General features: G+C 41.6%; 1 protein-coding gene across 1 annotated transcript; it reads left to right on the top strand.

The window, feature by feature from the left end:
* Window positions 1-16: 16 nt before the first annotated feature.
* Window positions 17-10,570, top strand: exoc5 (exocyst complex component 5). Its single transcript, XM_078276818.1, has 18 exons — window positions 17-211; window positions 608-702; window positions 2,524-2,671; window positions 2,797-2,991; window positions 4,372-4,436; window positions 4,680-4,708; window positions 4,808-4,917; window positions 5,149-5,193; window positions 5,285-5,425; window positions 5,510-5,592; window positions 5,689-5,898; window positions 6,026-6,173; window positions 6,294-6,402; window positions 7,650-7,770; window positions 7,905-7,991; window positions 8,113-8,221; window positions 8,428-8,643; window positions 9,941-10,570. The coding sequence occupies exons 1-18, from the start codon at window positions 185-187 to the stop codon at window positions 10,127-10,129; spliced, it is 2,127 nt and encodes a 708-aa protein (XP_078132944.1). The 5' UTR covers window positions 17-184; the 3' UTR covers window positions 10,130-10,570.
* The last annotated feature ends 10,220 nt before the right edge of the window (window positions 10,571-20,790 follow it).

Below are 20,790 nucleotides of genomic sequence, written 5' to 3'. Positions count from 1 at the left end.
CTTGCAAGCAGTTATTCCCACCCTTCTCCACCCATACAGGAAGCTGGACTGCTAACCAGCTAGCTGTCAACAAAGGGCAAAACTGTACGAAATCAGCAAATCCATGTGGAAGTCGGCGGAATTGCCGACTCTGAGCTCCTTCCTCTAAATTGCATTTCACTACGCCACCAGCTGAATCTTGAACATGGCGACAACTGCTCAGCTGTTCGAGGTAAAATGACTGCTGCACCGGAGAGCTGTGTTAGCTGTCAGGCTAGCTAACGTTTGGTTGCTAACTATCATTAACGGTAGCTTAACGGTACTGAGTCATTTCTCCTGAGTGTGTAACGTTATAGAGGATTAATAATTACCCGCACAGCTGTCGTAAGATAGAAAGAATAGGGACACATATATAGTTTATTGGAGTTATTCTGGTTAATGTTATTGACTGTTAACGTTAGTGTGCAGTACATTAAAAAACATGCAGTGTGTAGTACCGTTAGGTTAAGTCTATTCTTCTATATGATAACTGGTGTTTTGCTGATTTTTATTTTTATTTATTTTTTTTTTATTTTTTTTTGTGTGTGAGGTAATGACCGGTACACTCATCACTTCTTCTCCCCCTTAGGAGCCCTTTGATGCCGATGAGTACATCGAAAGGTTGGCATGGAGGACACCTGGAGGAGGCTCCAAAGGAGGAGCTGAGGCATTTGACCCTAAAAGGTACTGTTGGTGTTTGTCATTCACATTTATTGTACACATCTTCCTTTCCCTGAACATGAGTCAGTAACTCTGTAGAATATATATTTTAAAGAATATTTAGCCTCTCTGGGATAATGTAGTCCTGATTTGACAAGTCTAGGTGGAGTGTTTTTTTACTTTAACCTGGTCCAGTGTGGGCTTGATGTGAACTCTCCCTTTATTGCATTTTCACAAATAGAATAAAGCTTTTACAAATCTGTTTTAAATAATCGTTAGCCTCTCTGTGATAATGTAGTCCTGATTGGACAAGTCTAGGTATAGTGGTTTTCAAACTGGGCCTCATGTGAAAAAAAAACAGTAAAATCTCCATTTTATTGCATTTTCACAAATAGAATAAACCTTTCACAAATCTTTAAAGTGGGTTTCAGACAACTTTAATGCTTTACCTAAAATATCTAACAGGCTTTCACAACAGTAAGAGGTGCAAAAAAGAAGGATCAGTCGTTCAGCAATGTAAGTTGTTTCCCTTAACCTTAACTGCCCAATCGAACACTGCGAATCGGAAGTGACAATTTGATAAAAATCATTGCCAATGTGTCACCTGGTTACTAAATACATTTTTATTAATATATTTAACATATTAATTTAAAAACAATGCACCAATGTTGCCCTATCAAGAGTATTTTTACACAATCCCAATGTACAACAGAGAGATAATTGGTATGATTTATTACTGTCTTCCTGGCCTATTCCATAATGTGATTTACACCTCATCCTTTCAAATTATCATTGAAGTTGAATAGATGTTGACAATAAGATATTCTTCCTCTATTAAGTCAAGTCATGCTAATAAACCAGAAAATACCCATCTCTATTTACATTATATTATGGTCTTTACCACAGTCTGCCAAAGCCTTTTTTGCTCTAACTACAGCCTTGTCTGCACTTCTAGGCAACCTTTAAAGGGGTTAAGAGTACACATTTGGTTTCAGCTTTCCAAACATAATAAGATGTGTAATTAGATGTTTTTTTTAAGTTGAAAGTCTTTTAAAATAAATTACGATTTATTTATTTGCAGCTGTCCGTATCAACTTGCTAAATACTCGGAGTAAAACTGAGTTAGTCCTCCTGCACTTACTAAAGCTCAAAGCTTGGTCTCTTCTATGCTAAGTTAGTGTTTTTGATGGTTGGGTTGGGGAAAAAAAGCAAATATCTATGTTTTAAGATTTTGTTTCATGGTATTTTCACTGCTTGTTGTTATGTTTACACTTGGGGACCGAGTTATTTCTTGTAAGCAAAAACGCCATAACAGTTTAACTATACTGTGGATCCATCCTGCCTTATCTACTTCCTCCACAAAACCGTTGCCACCACCTCCTCGGAAGCTCTTAGCGAAGAGTCAGAGACAACATATCTGTGGAGGCCACCATACTGTGAGTCACCAGCCAGGGAATGAGTGTCTATTGGGAAGGGATGGGAGATGTCTTTAAGCTGTAGCCAGTGCTGAGGGAATTAGTCAAGAGATTATACACTCATCATTTTGGGATGTTTCCTACTCTGTGAAATGTGGTGCTGACTTAGAACATTTGCTCTGCAGTCCTGATGGCACTTAAAATGCAGCTGACGAAGTTGCTAGTTTTCAGAGCTTCTTAAGTCTGGGGACCCAGGAACTAAGCCTCCGGCACTATTCTGTAACTATAACAGCGAGGTTAGTGGGACAGAGTTAACCTTGTGGTACCCAATTAGTCCTCCAGAGTAAGAGCATTTTGTTTACGTTTTACTTGTAGTGTATGTTGATTAAACCACTGTGATGATCTACAGTCTTTCTTTTCTCTGTGATAGGCTGTTGGAAGAATTTGAGAACCACATAGAAGAGCTGAAGCAGTTGGATGAGAAGATCCAGCGGCGGGTGGAGAAGCTTGAGCATCAGTGTCACCGCGAGGCCAAGGAATTTGCCCACAAAGTTCAAGACTTGCAGAGGAGCAACCAGGTCTGTTGTATGGTCAAGCAGCCATTCACACCCACCTTGTGTCTTTAACCTTTAAGTTCTTTTTCATTCATTACTTTACAGAATGACTCTTTTCATTACATTTCCTCTGCTATTTGTCAATTCAGGTGGCCTTTCAACATTTCCAGGAGCTCGATGAGCATATCAGCTATGTGGCAACCAAGGTTTGTCACCTTGGCGACCAGCTGGAGGGGGTGAACACGCCTCGGCAGAGGGCTGTGGAAGCTCAGCGTCTGATGACCTACTTCAACGAGTTCTTGGATGGAGACCTACGCAGTGACGTCTTCAATAACCCAGACAAGGTGCGTATTCTGCATACGTTCCTTCCATTCACTCGTGTGTGTGTGTGTGTGTATTGACGAGGACCCCCGCTGTGGCACTGCTGGAGGTGAGAATGAACAGGCTTATGAGGTAAACCATCCATATTAATTTGTCAAATTTATCCCTTTAGTTGGATCCCTCGGCTAATTTGGATTAATAAACTGTCATTTGCTGTCTGACAATAGCTGGCTGATTGACTAGCATGGATGTCAACATGCTCATGTCAACCCTAATTGCATTTACAGAAAGTTGTCTGGGAGTGAGAATTTGGTTGGTCCTCAGCTTTGTGTCGCATTACAGCAGCATAGAGCTTGTGGCATTATGGTACATGTAAGGGTGGTAATAACATGCATGCAGGAAGATGAGATGCACACTTTTACTTAGTTCCTGCCGACACAGGGACCATGTTGATGTTAGACAAGTGACCCCTGAAAGTTAGATTTTGCCGTTTTCTTAGTGACAGTAGTGAAATTGGGATTGGGGATGCTTTAGATTAATTCCTGTTAGTAGCAACATCATTAGTGGATGCAGAGCAGCGTGTCTGGGGGTCAATCCCAGAGACGAGAGCTGGAGATGGAGCTAGTTTTCAGGAAAGGCATGCAGAAATATCTGGCCAGATTCCTTTTCCTGAGCATACCTCCAGACAAGGGGAAAGAGGAAAGCTGCAAGTGAATAGCTGAAGGGGGATGGCTTTGCTAATCCTTCTGAAAGGGAGGGCTGGGCCGCCAGCGTGGAGACAAGTGCTGCTAAACCCTGACTGCAGGGAGACGGCTACATTACTTACATGGGATTTAGCTAATCTTAGCTGGGGGACAGATACTTAGAAAACCTTCGCCGAGCAGAAAGGCTGGATCCTCCTCACGGGAGCAGAGTAATGATGTTAGCTGAGGCAGGCATCTGCGGGAACAGAGGAGTTGCGGACGGCGGGCCTTTCGTAGGTCTGTGGCTTTTTCAGCCAGTGTGTATGTCAGGAGAGGCGGGGGGAGGGGGGTTGCCGACAGGGCCCCTTTTTTTAAGACAGATATCCCTGGCCGGACAGATTATTGAAGGCGATTTAGACTCCTGTGGGATTACAGCCCATTCATAAAAGGCATGCCAGTATAGAGTTGGATGTGCTGCTAAATCAGGACTGTTGCTGCTGCCAATGCCCAGGTGAGCACAGCCTGTCTGTTATCAGCTCCCTGTTCAACATGAGGAGGTGGAGGAGGGCAGCTCTAAAATGATGATCCCCCAAGTGGAGACACCGCCGGCGGCCTGCCAGCTTTCTGTCTAGATGTCCCCTCTCATGGTCCTGTCGTGCTCTTTTTGCCTCACTCACCTGACTCTCGCTCTCTCTCTCACTCTTTCTGTCTCTCCTTCAGATTAAGGAGGCTGCTGATATAATTCAGAAGCTGCATCTCATTGCCCAGGAGCTGCCATTCGACAGGTGAGTCAGGCATCCTGGAGGCAGCTTTAGACAGGAGCACTGTCAAACAAGGGAAAGGTGGTGTATTAGTGATGTAGACTACTACTCACAGTGTAAACCCACCACAGGATATATCGAGTATTATAGTATTTTAATTCAGTATCATGTTTCTAGAAATTAAACACACATTTACTTTTTAAAATGTATATTGGGATATAATGTGTAATCGTCTCCTTGAAGATTAATGATCCTTTCCTCTGACAGATTTGCAGATGTCAAGGCAAAAATTGCAAGTAAGTTAATTAAAAACTAATCATGTCCCTATTATAAATACACTAGAAGTTAGCTACAAATGATAATATTATTTTGTGTTTGTTTGTGTTACTACCCAGGTAAGTACCATGACCTGGAGCGGCAGTTAATCCAGGAGTTCACAGCTGCCCAGCGCAGGGGTGAGATTGGACGTATGCGGGAGGTGGCAGCGGTTCTATTGCATTTCAAGGTGACCTGGAAGAATCATATTTGATAAATCAATTTGATGTCTACATTTGATTTTTAGTCCACATTTAACCATCAGTCTTTGATAATTGGGATAGTCACTCGCTTCATACATGATATACTAATTATACCAACATGCAAGTTTTCTTCTTTTTCATCTCTAAATGTTGCTTTGGATCTGCCATTGAGTGATGTAATCTTGCAGAAAAGTAACTTCTGTATCTTTTGGTTCAAGGGCTATGCACACTGTGTGGATGTTTATATCAAGCAGTGTCAGGAAGTGAGTGTAAAACGTTATACATAATATTCCACTTGTTTGTTGGCCAGTATTATCCACAGACTCCTTGTTAACCCTTTGTGTGTCTCCATAGGGGGCCTACCTGAGGAATGATGTGTTTGAGGACACTGCGGTCCTCTGCCAGAGGGTCAACAAGCAGGTGGGCGAGGTCTTCAGCAGCCCAGAGACTGTTATGGCCAAACTCATCCAGAACATCTTTGAAAACAAATTACAGGTATTTCTATTAATTCTCATTTAGTTAGTTTTATTTAGACATGCCTTATTTGTCATGTTACATTTGACACCTTTGTGTCTACAGGCCCACGTTAAGGAAAAACTGGATGAGACTCGACACTCTGATGTAGAACAGTACCTCAAGAACCTCTATGACCTTTACACCAGGTATTTAACTTGTTCACATATTTTTTGATTAACTTCCTGTCTACACAGTAACCTTAATGCTTACACTTTTACACACTTCTTTTACACATTTTTCAGGACCACAGCATTGGCCACCAAACTGACTGAGTTCAACCTGGGCTCAGATAAGCACACTTTCCTGTCCAAGCTGATTAAGAGCATATTCTCCTCATACCTGGAAAGCTACATTGATATGGAGAGGGATTACCTTCGCTCTCGAGGTGCCATGATTCTGCAGCGCTACTACGACTCCAAGAATCACCAGAAACGCCTAATTGGCACCGGCAGGTCAGATTTTGGATCTCACTTTTTCCCACATCAGGACCCGATAGGATTAATTATTTGAATATGTTTTACAGAAGAATAAAAATAATAATGGTGTAACAAAAGAATCACCATCTGTGTCTTTCTGCAGTATCCAAGAACTGAAGGAGCGGATCAGACAGCGCACAAACCTCTCCCTCGGCCCTGTCATAGACACCCATGGGGAGACCTTTCTGTCCCCAGAGCTCGTTGTCAACCTGCTGCAGGAGACGCGTCATGCCTTTGAGAGATGCCACAAGGTGAGGCTGCTAAAAATAAGTTGGGTTTTTTTCTGCTGAGAAAAGCAGTTTTAGAGAGAAAATCCTGCTGGGCTAGAATAGTTAAACGTGTTCCCTTTCTTTCCATTTGGGGTGACACAGCTTTCAGATCCTTCAGACCTGCCCAAGAACGCCTTCTCGATCTTCCTGCTGCTGGTTGACCATCTGTGTGTGGAACACATCGACTACGCCCTAGAGATTGGCCTCTCAGGTACATCCAATTCTGCTCAGTATAACCGTAACCTGTACTTGCTGTATGTTTGGATGCTCACTTTAGCTGTGTCCCAAATCAGGGAATGGATTCTTTGAGGGATGCAGGCCACAAATGTGTGTCCTTCACAGGGCCCAAATGCCAGACTCAGCCTATGTCTCCTTTCTAGATGAGACAGTCCAGTGTCGTAGAGACTAAAACTAACTGTGCATTCAGGTAGTCCTTGTCAACTCCTAAAGTAACATTTCCAGTAGATAACAGCAGTCAACTCCATGCAAGTTGGATGATACTCTAATCACAATACAAGTTATCATGTATTACATAAACACAAGATGGACAACTGGGAAGTAATGTACTGGGTCAGTGGTTCTATTTGTCTGTAAATCCAGTGATTATTCTATCCAGGCAACAAACAAGGAGAAACAGTTTGAGTTTGGAACAGATGGTTCACTATGTAGATTCTAAAGTGGCTTTTTCATTTGTGTACTTACCAGTTACTCATGACTACCTGAAGGCAAATATCTGGCAAATATCTCTATTATAATATAGCTCCATTTCTTACCTGCATGTGGAGGAACCTAATCGGTCTTGCTCTGATGAAGAGGCATCATGCGATGTCACCACAGTTGTTTTGCCTTTGTCACCTGAAGGGAAACACATGCTGTAAAATTCACATCTGGGTACTGCCATTCATCCATAGATACTACATAAAATAATACACTATCAGGGAAGTTACATGTGCCTACTACTGTTTATACCCTTTGTCATGAACCAGATGATGCTTGTTGCTATGGATACCATTTAATGATACAACCAACAAATTGTATCGCAGTTAACAACAAAAGAGAAATGATCCGAGTTACATTGATGCACTGCAGGTGGTGCCTCTGTGGCATTTCTTTCATTCTATATGTAGCTGAATACAGGAGCTAGCTTATCAGTTTCAGGCAGCTACAGTGGAACTAAACATGTTTATTCATCTCCCAGTGCTCAGTTCATAAGGTATATTCTTCATCAAAGAAATTCAACACTGATGTCCTTGTAGTTTGATTGCTTTCTTTTCACTGTCTGATGCAGAAGCAGAACATTGCTGTAAATGTTTTTACGTCATATTTCTGTGGTATCAACCCATAGAGAGCAGGCAACAGTGGTTTTCTGCCCTATGTGAATCATATTGATTTATCCTTTCCCCTTGGGTTTTTTTTTTTTCTGGCCTTTTCTCTCTCCCTTTTCTCTTTGATCTACAGCAATTCCCTCATCAGATGCCAAGAATGCCAACCTGTACTTCCTGGATGTCGTTCAACAGGCGAACTCTATCTTCCACTTGTTTGACAAGCAGTTTAATGACCAGCTCATGCCTCTAATAAGGTCAGTTCTAGGTCAAAGTTTAAAATCATATAAATTCCATAGTATTTGGTTATTCTATTGCCACTGCCTCTCATCATCACATGCTTTTTAGATTTATATACTTATTTGATTTTACCTTTTTAAAATGTCTCCAGCTCATCTCCAAAGTTGGCAGAGTGCCTGCACAAGAAGAAAGAGGTGATTGAACAGATGGAAGTAAAACTGGACACAGGAATCGACAGGTCAGTATGTTTACAAATTGCTGTTACATGTAACGTGTTTCATACGTGCAAACAAAAACCAATAATAGAACAATCAATGGTCTTTAAAACATTTTCCAATGTATTGTTTTGCTACATACAGAACAATAAATTGCATGGTGGGACAAATGAAGCACATCTTGGCAACAGAGCAGAAGAAGACTGATTTCAGGCCTGAGGACGAGAACAACGTCATGATCCAGTACACTACAGTAAGAGATACAAGGCCTCAGCTTCCACCACTGAGCTCATATGCAAAGCAAAACAAATCAGCATATGCAACTTTCAAATCACTTACATCCGATTATCTTGTTGTTCTTAGAATAAACATTGATAGTTTTTGAAATGCCTTTGGTTTTTGTCAGTTGTTTTACCAGCATGTTGTCCATGTGTCCCTGTGTTTCTTCCCGCCTGGCAGGCCTGCTCCAAGGTATGCGTCTACGTCAGTCGGCAGGTGGAGCATGTGCGGAAGTCCATGGATGGGAAAAATGTGGACACAGTGCTGACGGAGTTGGGCGTTCGTTTCCACCGGCTCATCCACGAGCACCTACAGCAGTACAGCTACAGCTCAATGGGAGGCATGCTGGCCATCTGTGATGTGGCTGAATACCGACGATGCGCCAAGGATTTCAGGGTGAGGGGGGGGTGGGGGGGGGGGGGCATAGGTCCAGGATACACTGGTCACAGGGCAAAACATGGCTCCTCCAACAAAGAACCTTGTTGTGTTTGTTATTAGGTTAGGTCAATTTAGGTGAGTGCTCTAATTGTAACTATTTCAAATACGTACAAAAAGGGCTGCAACTTAAAATGGCACAAATATTATAAAAAAAACTTCAAATTTTCACGTAGGAGACCCTGGAACCTTCAAATGTTTGACATTTTAATTTGATAAACTTAAAATGATTAAGTTATAAAACATTCTTGTTGAGAGATTTTCTGTCGATTGACCAAACGATTAATTGTCCAGTCATATCAGCACTACACACAAGTAGATGCAGGAATGGAGGAGATGGGGCATGTCAAGCATTGTGGCCAGGGCTGTAGTACTTGAGTCCAGAGTCTATTGTCTCGGATTTGTCTTGGACTCTTTGGTATTTAGACTCGGACTTGTCTCGGACTCTGCTATTGGACTCGCCAAATATTCTAGTTGGTCTCAACCGAGTCCAGCACTATATGCTGTTTTTCTAAAGTAACTTCCTCCTTCAAAACAAAACCATTGATGAAGCACGCTCGTTCAGTAAACGGGTATTAGTTTAATTCAAAATCCATCTAGAATGGGCATTGACATTGGTCGCCTGGTATAAGCATCATATACCTCAATCATCAGGCTCCAATCATTTTCATTTTGGCCACAAACACAATGTCAGCATGCACTTTGTACTATGGATTCTTCAGGACAAGTAATAAGGAACATTTCCATTTAATAATTAAAGTAATAATAATTTGGCCTAATTTGATCCTATAGTGTGTTACCCTGCACTTTTGATTATTACAAATAATAAAGCAAAATTATCATCTTAAAATAGAAGATATACTGTTTCTCACGTCACATAAATAAAATTATGAAGAGGTACATAAGTGGTCTTGAAGAGGATTCTTTTTTTTCTGTCTTGACTGTCTCTCATTTGGACTCGGTCTTTACTTGAATTCGAACCTCTTTGGGCTCGGTCTCGACTAGTCCTGTTCTTGGACTTGTCTTGAACTCGACATAGGTGGACTTGACTACAGCCCTGATTGTGGCCGTAGAGATATGGGCATTAGATAAAGGGTTTACATCATGTTTTGCTCACTAAGTCACAATACAATGCAACCTGTGATTTATAATTTAGACCAGAACGTTGAGACAGAGACAGCCTTGTGTGTATGCAGGGAATACCTTGGTGTTTATAGTTTACAAAGTATAATAGTGTTTGTGCTTGTCTGTTCTCCAGGTCCCTCTGGTGCTGCAGCTCTTTGACACACTCCACGCCCTCTGTAACCTCCTGGTCGTTGCCCCTGACAACCTGAAGCAGGTGTGTTCAGGTGAGCAACTCACCAATCTGGACCGAAATCTCCTGCACGCCTTCGTCCAGCTCAGAGTGGACTACCGTTCAGCCAGACTGGGCCGACACTTCAGTTAATGACTCACCTCACTGCCCTCCGTCCAGTAACCCATGCTTTGATGAGACGATGCACCTTGGAGATACCCATCCCTGCTTCAGAGAATGCATCAGCCTGGCCCCAGCATACAGACTTTACTGGGGTTGCTTTGTACATCATGGAGACTGCTCCTTAAATGTGGGAAATGTGCATTTTACCTTTGTTCATTGTTTATTTCTCCAAACTAAGGACATTTAAATGTCCATTGAATTAAGATTTTCACTTGTTTTTAAATACTAATCCACCACCATGGCTAAGATTTTCTGACATATAAGTAAAATGACAGCATTGATTTCTGTACTTATGCAAAAATCGATTGTGCCAAATATAAAAATTCTGTGGCTGCAATTGTGCACAGGTATAGTCCCTAAAGCTGCTGTAAAGAGAAACTGTCAACAATCACGCTGTAACGTCAGATATACTGTGTGTTGGGAACAGCTACCCTTTTGTAATGAAGTTCAGGGGACCTGACAGAGACGGCTCCAACCAAGCATGAGATATAGAGCTCTGTCTGGCTAAAAGGGACCCATGACCACCTCTCTAACCTTTGACCTCTGACCACAAAGTACAGGTCAAGAGGCCATCACAGAGAAGTGTGATCTGAACTACTAACAGGTCTGAGAACCTCTCTGGAGGTTTGGGTGGTCCCTTCTTAGGCTAAGATGACTGGTGTGATGGGTCAGTGAATATGTGTCTCTGTAATTGCACAGATCAACACTTGCTCATCCAGTGGTGCACACAGTCCAAAGACATTGTTGGCTGGATCTGCAGTGTTTCTGAGTCAGGGGACATTGACATGTTCACCTCTGCTGATTAAGGAAACAAACTAGAGTGGACTTCTTCACACAGGGCTTATTTGGTCTCAGTCACTGTCTTCTGCACTAAAACAAGAAGGCAGATCATGTCCCTGATGCCTGAAAATGTCTCCTACGCAAAGCTGCTGCTCCCACTGTACTGCTGATTACCTTAATTAGTGACTCATTAAAAATATGTTGCATTTTATAATTGTCATCCTTAATAAATGGGGAGCTGTGAATAGAAAGTTTGGCCAGTTCTCTAAACAAATGTCACTTTCAAAGTGAGAAGTCTGCCTTTCTGAGGAAGTCATCATGTATTCATGGGAATTCTTGCCACCAGAGTAAAGTTCTTTCTTAGACTTCGGGAAGTGAGCAGAGCCAGAGGGGATTAGATATCTACGAGTTGATGAATTGTGTGCAGTAGTCATGGACTGGAGGAGAGCCGGGGAGATAGAGACGCCTGAGAGCTCAGTTCCAGCTCCGGCTGGTTAGTGTTGTGTAGAAGGTACACACGATGCTGTGCAAGTTCAAACAACATAATTAATTAGGCTAATATTAATATTATCAATGCCACATAAATTCAATTCTCTCAGTCCTAATCACAACTGGATAGCTTGTAAAAATTATTTTGTTAGGCCCTGATGCAAACAGTGGGTCTATTCCAAACATTTGAAAACTATTTGTTTTTGCGGCGATTAATGTGCGTGGTGCAGGAAGGGGTTGGGGGAGCGGAGCCAGGCCAGCGACGATAACTGGTGTGGAGACGAAGGCAGAGGCGCAGCCTGGCCCCAGGGACTCCCAGCACAGGCACATGAAAGAGGGGGAGGGATGTGTTTTTTGGGGTGGGTGTTTGAGCAGGTGGAGGGGATTAGTAATACTGTCAACACTGGAGAGCTGGATAAGACTGTCCTCTCTTACTCGTTGGTTTGAGCAGCTCTTGCATACACATTCAGACACCTAAAGACGCCAACACATACAAACACAGGGGCGTCAGGACAGGAGAGGGATACGTATCTGTGGTTGAACTGACCATGGACAAGTTATTCATGTTCCACCTTTGATTCTATATTTTGTTGAGGCTTTTTCCATCTGCAGAAGTTTTACTCATCCACATCCTTCCATAAAGCCAATAACACTTAATAAGCACCGTCAGTATGTTTCCTGTAGTCATTCAGATAATAGGAAACCTTCCTAATATCACAGTGATTAGCCTTGAATTAGTACCTGTACCTGTACAGTGACTCCTATCCAATAATCCACCTGTTTTTTAAACAGGAAAAAATGAAACCTACAATGAGGCCCCAACCCAAATGTTTTGAAGAAACAGTATGTTTGCCATTTGGAGCACAAATCATCTGATCTTTAGATTTATATGGGAGCTTCTCATGTGAGTCTGTAAAAACACTTACACAACCATATTCACGTTAAGATTCAAAATTCTGCAACTCAATCCTCTTTTCCACTGACCACAGATGCCCTCATTTGTTTTCCCTTTTTCATACATCTCCCTCCCTTTGTCTCCTCTGCCAAATCACCAACCATACTTTGCTGTCTTTCCACTCTTTCTGCACACCCAGCTAGTCCTCCAACATCCCATAAATCCTTGCTTTCGGCGCATTGCTGCTACACCAACTAGGCCGGCCCTCCCTCTGCCTCCTGGAGCACTGACAATAAAGCATTACAGCAGTCAATCCATGTCAACAACAGCTTTGCTTAATTCCAGCTAAACACGTTTAAACTAAATCTTCACCTAATGATGCATAATGATTTGCTCTTTAGTGTGCTGGCTGCTCGTATCAATTTCGGTGGTTTATTTACGCTATCGGAAAGATGACTCAGGTGGTCTAGCTGTAGCAGACAGACAGGGATGGTTTAAGGATCCCCCTGTTAAAATTAGTCAGGTAATTGTGACTAGACACTGCAGAGTATGTTGACCTAAATTATGAAACAGATCAGTGTCAACTGTTTGATTATTTAGCTGCAAGAAACACTTGATTAAATCATGAAAATAATACTGTGCTGTTGAGTTAAGAATAAACTGAGTAACCACAGAAAGCACTTTGTCCTTTTCAAATCTATTCTTAAGGATTTCTCTGTAAGAGACTTTTATTATGTGGGCACACAGCCAGGCCCTCTGATGTGATGCAGATGTTGCCCTGGCCTTGACCTCCTGCCCATACGATGCCGGGGCCAAAATGGCACAGGTGCCGCACCACCTTCAGTCTTGGGCAGCCGGGAGCTGCACTGTGCAGGATGTGAACAGTGCCAACTCTCCTCCTTTGCTCACTTTTCTCATTATCAAGGTCTAGTCTGATGGGGCTTAATGAAACTCTCCCTTGATTCCCGCAATAATACACAACCATCCTTTTAATGATGCTAAACTGCTGTGCTTGTCCTTTTTTTAAACCCTCCCCCCTCTCGCTCTCTTCTATAAGAACACTATTACTATAATTCTCTGCCATAGTGGAGTGTTTTCCAGTGCTATTTCCTGGCTCGGTGCCTGTGCCTTGCTCTCTCTTGGCTGGGTTTGTCTGGTTGACTGCTCCACAGGAACAGACTGGCACTCTAGCTGAGGGCTCCAGGGTCTGCACACACAATCCACTAAACATGTCTCTGTGTGAGGAGCTGCACTGTTTCCGAAATATGGAGCCCTGATTTACCACAAATTAAGCCTATTTAATAAGCTGTAAGTAAAATTACTCGTGTATTATTCTTCATAATTATTAAAGTGTATGACTATCATTTTAGTAGTGTTTGTAGTAGCAGTAGCAGCAATATACGTTATAATTAAAAGTGCAAAAATGCATATTTGTATTGCTATCTTGATAAAATATACATGCATGCATGCATGCTTAAAATCATACAACATACTCCCACTGGCTGTTAAATTGGCAGATGTACAGTACAAATACACATACAAATGCATACTTTCTACCTTAACATATTAAAATCACACAGTGACAGTATAAAGAACAAATTGATTCTGATGGTTAAGGGACTTCAGTGTTAAACACATTCACTCACAGGGCAAACAAACATCTGTTTGTTTGTAAGGCCTATGGCCCTCCTAACCCACTGATGTTGAACCAAGCCTGCACACATGCCAGAGAAACAAATGAGGTCTCTCTCTCCTCCACTGAAGATGAAACACTGCATCACCAAAGCATGTGCATTTGTCTAATCAAGCTTTAGCCTGCGGCTACAGTGAATGTAAATGAATAGGCTTGTGTGTGCCAGCCTCTATTTCTGTTCAGACTGGCTGGTGTTTGATGATGAAATGGTGTGGTGAACATCAGACAGAAGGGGGCACTAGTGCTCCAGTGTTGCTCTCCTTGCCTGTGGAGCCCTCTCTTCCATAGAGCTCCTCACAATAGGGATCTGCCTTAGGGGGGGAAATGTTGCTTTTTTAGGTCTGTGAGCCCATATCCCTTAATCCCCAGCCATGATTGACAATCATGATTTAGGGTATATGGTGTCCCATTCTAATCCACGAGCAATGATTTCATTTGCATACCTTCCGTACGTGGCCTCATTTTGGAGGAAACGGCTGCCTTTGTAAGTGATACAGAAAGAGAGAAGGAAAAAGCTGAACAGAGTGAGTGCAAGATAGAGAATAAGGAGGAGAAAGAGAATGGATGGGGGAATGTTTGTGGGGGTTTTTCTTCTTCTTTTTTTGCCAGAAGGAAGATGATAGCAGTCTCCATACTCAACCAAACATCCCTGTACTATATTTGCCTTTCCTGTGTAGCACTTACACACACACACACACACACACACACACACACACACACACACACACACACACACACACACACACACACACAATGCCTGTGCATATTCAAACTCACAGGCACAATCACAAGTATATTCAGAAATGTAAAGAACACGTAGGAACACACAGAGATGCTCCCTCACACGATGCAAAACTAAATTGCTATTTGCTCATTTTATAACCAAGTCAGGCTTAATTATAATGATGGGAGTTTGGGAGTTACCGTATAATCTCTGGAAGGTATTAAGAATTACCCAGAGCACACCACAGTGAAAAAGAAACAAATACAAATATGTACAATTATTTCTCAGTCATAACACCCAGGGGAGTCTGAATCAAATAATGCTCAGTGTTTGGTATGCCCACAGAGACCATCCATCCTCGCTTTTATCTACTGAGGAAGTAACAGAAGTGAAACACAGGATATAAGGTGAACGAGGTCACATTTCAGTGTAAGGTAAAGGTGCAAATTAGAGTTAGAGATTTATAATGTAAGATAAATAAATGATATGCTTAGATATCATCTAATACTGCATATGCACATATATTTGGATTTTTAAGATTTCATAATCATTTATGTTGCTTTTAATTTACTTTACTTTATTAATTTAGTCTTTTACATTTAATATAATGTTTATAGTAGTACATAATTATAATTTTAAATAATGAGTATTATAAATGCAAAATTACACCACTTTCTATCTGTAATTTAATTACAGTATATCCAATACTGACAAATGAATTTGGAATTACTAGTAATTTCATTTTATATTGTTTCAGTTATTCCCAAAGAAGAAAAAAATATAATATAATATATTATTTTAAGGAAAAATAATTTAATAAGAATTGTATCTCTGTATGAATATTGCTAGATGCAAGGTGTGAGGTAATCCTATAATTACTAAAAACCAATATTATGATAATGTGATATTTAAAGGAGATACTCCCGATCAAGAATGTCAGATATTATGAACTCATGTTGTGCAACCAAAATCTTTACATTTTAGTGGACCTTCAAAAGTGTATAAATGATGCATGATACATCTACAATATTTCCATTTAAAGAAATTATGCAGCCATAAAAGCATGAAAACATGGGTTTGAAAATTTCATTCAGTGTATGATATATACAATACATCTACGTCTCAATACATACGTCTTATGAAGAGTTGTGTATGAAACTAACCCACAGTGTGGAATAAGATGATTTTATCAAAACTACTTAAGGGGAAACAAAAGCTGTTAAGGGGTTTAAACCTTATGATTTAACAAAAGATTGCATTAAACGCACAGCCCCTGCTATGCAGCTATTTACATGCACACACAAATCCACACTTAAAATATTTTGAACAATGGTGTCATTTTCAAAACAAATGTCAAATATCCCTCATCTATATTTATCTGATTTTGAGCCCCCGAGCCAGTGCTGCCAAGGTTATGCTTACAACAGAAGGGAGAGATAGTGAGGGAGCCTCTTCCCCCTAAATAATCACCACCACCACCACCACCACAACATACTGTACCATCCATACATCCCTTCCTTCCTCTCTGACTGACTGAGCCTGGCCAAGTCTCTGTGACAGAGGACTCCCCTTTGGAACAATAACGATAATCTCCTTTTATCTCCAGTGTGTTTAGTGCCTGGTTAACAGGCTGTCTACTTGATAGGTGTCTCTCCACGCCTCCGCCATAGGGGAATGATAGTGTCATCATGAACCTAATAAAAAAGAGCAGTACTCTAGTGAATGAAGGCTACAGCAGGGAATACATAATCATATATGTTTGAGTATGAGTCACACAATTTTACATGTAAAAAACAAATAATGTAAGATTCATTTAGGAATAAATGGGCAAATTAAATGTGTGTTGTTGCACTTCCTCTCTAAAAAAATCTAAATCTAGCATGACAGCGAGGACAGGTGTATGGACAGAGTTGTGTGTCTCTACCTGTCCTGAGTTTCCTCACCCAGCCCACTTCTCATCCAGGGTGTCAGTGTGGGAGGTGGCGTTGAATTAGGCCGCCTGAGGGTGTGAGCACTTCAGCATCGCACCCATCATCCCACCTCCATGGGCCATCCCACCCTCTTAGCACTGTTTACCAGGCCTGGCCTAATTGATTCCCTCTCTTTATCTTTTTACCTCCTTAATTTTGTTATTAAGTGTGCGGGAGAGGCGCGAAAGCTCCTCTTTTTCCCATTTTGAGAAATTATACTCTTGTACTTGATCCAGCTAACAGGATTTTCTTAAATTACTTTATAAAAGACCATCTTTTAACTTTCGTCTTTCTCTCTCTATCCATTCATTAGCAGGTCTGCCTCAAGGCCTGCTCACATCAATTTCTTGGGTTAAAGTTACAAACTTAGGCAGCTCAGCTCAACGCTCACGGTGGTTTGCGGACGAGAGGGGGTGGCTGTGGGTGGAATGGGGACAAATTATTAATTTCTGAAGTATTAGAAAAATAAAGAGATTGAATTAAGAGTATTGGTCCTCTGTTATCCTGCATGGCTAGCCTCAGGGACTTACTGTGGTGGAGGACATTATGCAAATTCTCTCTCTCTCTCTCTCTCTCTCTCTCTCTCTCTCTCTCTCTCTCTCTCTCTCTCTCTTTCTCTCTCTCTCACAGCCTGCTATCATCCATTCTCTCCCTTTTCACCCTCTCTCTCTCTCTCTCTCTCTCTCTCTCTCTCTCTCGCAGTCTTATAATCTTCCTCTCTCTGTGTCTCTGTCTCTTTAATCTTCATCAGTCAGCAGAGACAGATACAGTGTAGAGAGAGTGTATCCTGTCAAAGCAGCTCCTCTCTGGCTCGCTATTCTCTCCTATCTCATTCATGAAGCGTTGGTTCCCAAAATCTCCAAAAGCAAATCAAATGTTCAAGAAGAGGGAGCCAAGACAGCTAATAATAAAAATCAAGGTTTTAAAGATGCTGGAAACTTTATCGATGGTGAAGTGCATGGATAGAGTTATCTGTGGTTAGGATCAATAGGCTCAATCGAGAGGTGTTCTTTATTTTCCTTGCAGCTTCAAATGTTATATCATATGATATCTTATCATTATCTTGATATCTTGTTTTAAACTGTCCATCGTGAGTCCGACAATGTCATCGGTAGAGCACTCTTTTAATAGTGAAGGAAGGGTGGGGATGGGAGGTGGTTGGGTTGAGGAGTGGCATGGAGAACGAAGCTGAACAAACGTCAATATTCATGAATTCTTAATACTTGTTATGTATCAATGGTCTGTTGTATCATAAATTAAATAATTCAACATTTAAAATATTCACAACAGAAGTAAAACAGTGGCTTAAACAAATGAACAATTGATCCATTTCACACACATGATGTATGCCTATATACTTACACTCTTCGACACACTCTTGCACACATAGTGCATACACAATCATGTCTGACTCTTTTTATCTGTTCTGTTGTTTATATTCTAAATCTGATGTAGCAGTTGTTTTTTTTTAGCTGCTTTATAATGGATACTTTAACCTGAATTCAAAAGCCTATCCCGGAAGGGGGACTGCAAATTAGCGTCCACTAGTTATTTAACAGTTCTTGTTAATTATAATAACAAATAAGATAAATATCTGCAAAGTCAATGTACCTGAAATAACATAGAAGAAAAATAAATTAAGAAGTCTATTAGAATAGTACTCCTTTAAATACAGTTGTTTTCACAACGACAAAAACCTATAGATTTAATCAAATCTTCACATCTCTCTAAACTTAGGCTTGTCCTCAATGTAGATAGTTAAGCCAATAAAATACCAGAAGATACTGAATAGTTTCCTATTTAGGAAAGGCAAGTAAAGGCAGTTTAAATGTACTCATTATCGACAAGCCATGAAAATCCAGATAGCCTAGGTTGACATGCAAAACTTGGGTCAATATTGATGTTTATTCAAGAAGGCTGATGAGGCCCAAGTCCTGTTCATTAAACCATAATAGAGGAGATAAAAGAAAAAGGGGCATTCTGAATGATAAGAGGAGGATGGCCAGGGGAGGCAGAGAGGTGGAAGAGTAAGCGGGGGGGGCAGCGAGGCATGGTGTCAGTAACAAGGCCGGTAATCTTACAGCAGGAGGGGGAGCACCAGCAGCACCGGTGGCATCCTGCTCCAGCGGCGTACACGGCACTAGAGGCAGAACAGACAGGTTTGATGTTAGCAAATATTAGCTTTGTACAGGACGTGGGTGTACTCTCTTTGACATGCTCATTGCATATTCAGAGACAGATGTTTCCGAGGACGAGGAGGAGGAGAGCGGGAGGCTGAATGAAAGGCCTGAGATGGCAGAGTTGCTCTCGGAGGAGCAAGTAATTGGCCCCTCGACAGTAGCAGCGACAGAGAGAGGCACTTACACACACACACGCACACACACACACACCTTTTCCCCTCGCTCGTCTCCTCTGCCTCTCTTCCCAGATCTGATAAAGGTAAACGTGTAGCAAATTTGTCATTTGATGAGGGAGGATTTCCACAAACAGAGCTGACATGATGAGCCTGTGATCTGCCTGTACGAGAGTCAGCAGGGGCCCAGGCAGGCAGAGATCTCAATCCTCCCTCTTCCTCTTCCCCCTGCTCGCTCTGTGCCTCTCTTCCTCACATACTGACACTCACACACACACACACACACACACACACACACACACACGGCGCGTCAGTCTCAGTAATTGCTGCCTGCTATCCATATCTTTCCCCTTCTCTGTCTCTGAGTCCCTCGCTCTGCTGGCGTCTATCTCTGCTCCTCAGAGACATCCTCCTCTCCTTTTTCCCCATTTCGTCTTTTCTCCATCAAATAAAGGGCCCGGCCCTCGCCTCAGCATCACACTCAATTTCTGACTCTTTCACTTATCTCTGGACTCCATGCCTGCAGACTGCTCGATTATCCACACTCACCTAGCTTCCTCTTCCTTCTTCTCGCCCATGCAAAAAAACTCAAATATTTCCAATGCCATATTTACAAGTTAAAGGGGTTAATGGTCAACAGTCGTAGACATGAGCTGAGTGATAAAGTTGCAACATATTCAGGTGATAACAGACCCACTGGAATAATACAGGGATTTATGAATGGTTTTTAGGGGATTCATATCAGATGGATTCAGGACTAAGTTAAATGAAGTTTAGTGGCCATGGCCATCCAGGCTCCTCAGCCAGAAACTGACCTCCATTACCACAATCATTCTCACCACAGTAACCCCTCTATAGAGATTATGAACACACTCTTTCAAAATGATCACGAGACTCTCTTCTGACCATAAAAAACACATCTTCCCCATCCCACCACACCTAATTGCTCTGCACTTCTGCAATCCTCTTCTCGGACGCATACCCCCTCCTTCTATCCCTCTCTGCTTCTTTCTCTCTCTTCTTTTTGAGTCTTTTTCTCTCCATCTGATCTAAGAAGGAGTCACTGGGTTTGAGCCTTTCCACTCAGAGGTAATGGTCCTGCCTCTGCCTAGTCCCATGACTCTAATCCTGGGACTCGGGACCCAAGCTACTGCTCTCCTCCATGCTGCCTGCTCAATGCCCCTCTGTCTCGCTGAACTTTAGCACAATTCTGTAAATCTGTATGCAAATTAATTGTTACCATCACTAAAGTGGACAGGGCTGATGCAAAAAAAAAAGGCAGAGAAAGCCGTTAAAGAACTGTTAAGGTTTATTACAACTTGGGTCTTATTTTAATAGTTTTGTCCTTCATTTCTTTTGGTAATTAAAAGACTGAAGTTCAACAGTTTTTTGATGAAAGTGACTGTAAATTAGAAGATCAATTACTCTCATATCTGTACGCTAAAGCTTGAACAGCAGTCGGTTAGCTTAATGTGGATCTGTCACATCAGTATTGGCGCAAATACTGATAACTGCTAAATTATTGGATTTTTAACAATCTGTCTAATCATCTGACGGCTTGTGTTTCTTGCCCCAACAACTTCATTTTACCATGATGCTAAAGTTCCCATAGAAATTAACTTGGTGAGTACAATGTTATCATAACTGAAAGAAATAATGGCCAAAACTAGGAAAATACAACCCAAGTTGTAATAAACTGGAATTATCCTTTCAACCGGCCTGGAGAT

Source organism: Sander vitreus, chromosome 20, assembly GCF_031162955.1.
Source record: "Sander vitreus isolate 19-12246 chromosome 20, sanVit1, whole genome shotgun sequence".
NCBI classification, from domain to species: Eukaryota; Metazoa; Chordata; class Actinopteri; order Perciformes; family Percidae; genus Sander; species Sander vitreus.
Note: the sequence above shows the minus strand (reverse complement) of the source record. Positions and strands in the feature narration are given on the sequence as shown.

Bases quoted from the DNA above. Each gene is read 5' to 3' on its own strand.
- exoc5 (XM_078276818.1), top strand. From the start codon at position 185: ATGGCGACAACTGCTCAGCTGTTCGAG. The intron at 2,992-4,371 runs GTGCGTATTCTG...TCTCTCCTTCAG, and splicing joins TCTTCAATAACCCAGACAAG to ATTAAGGAGGCTGCTGATAT. The intron at 4,918-5,148 runs GTGACCTGGAAG...TTTTGGTTCAAG, and splicing joins CGGTTCTATTGCATTTCAAG to GGCTATGCACACTGTGTGGA.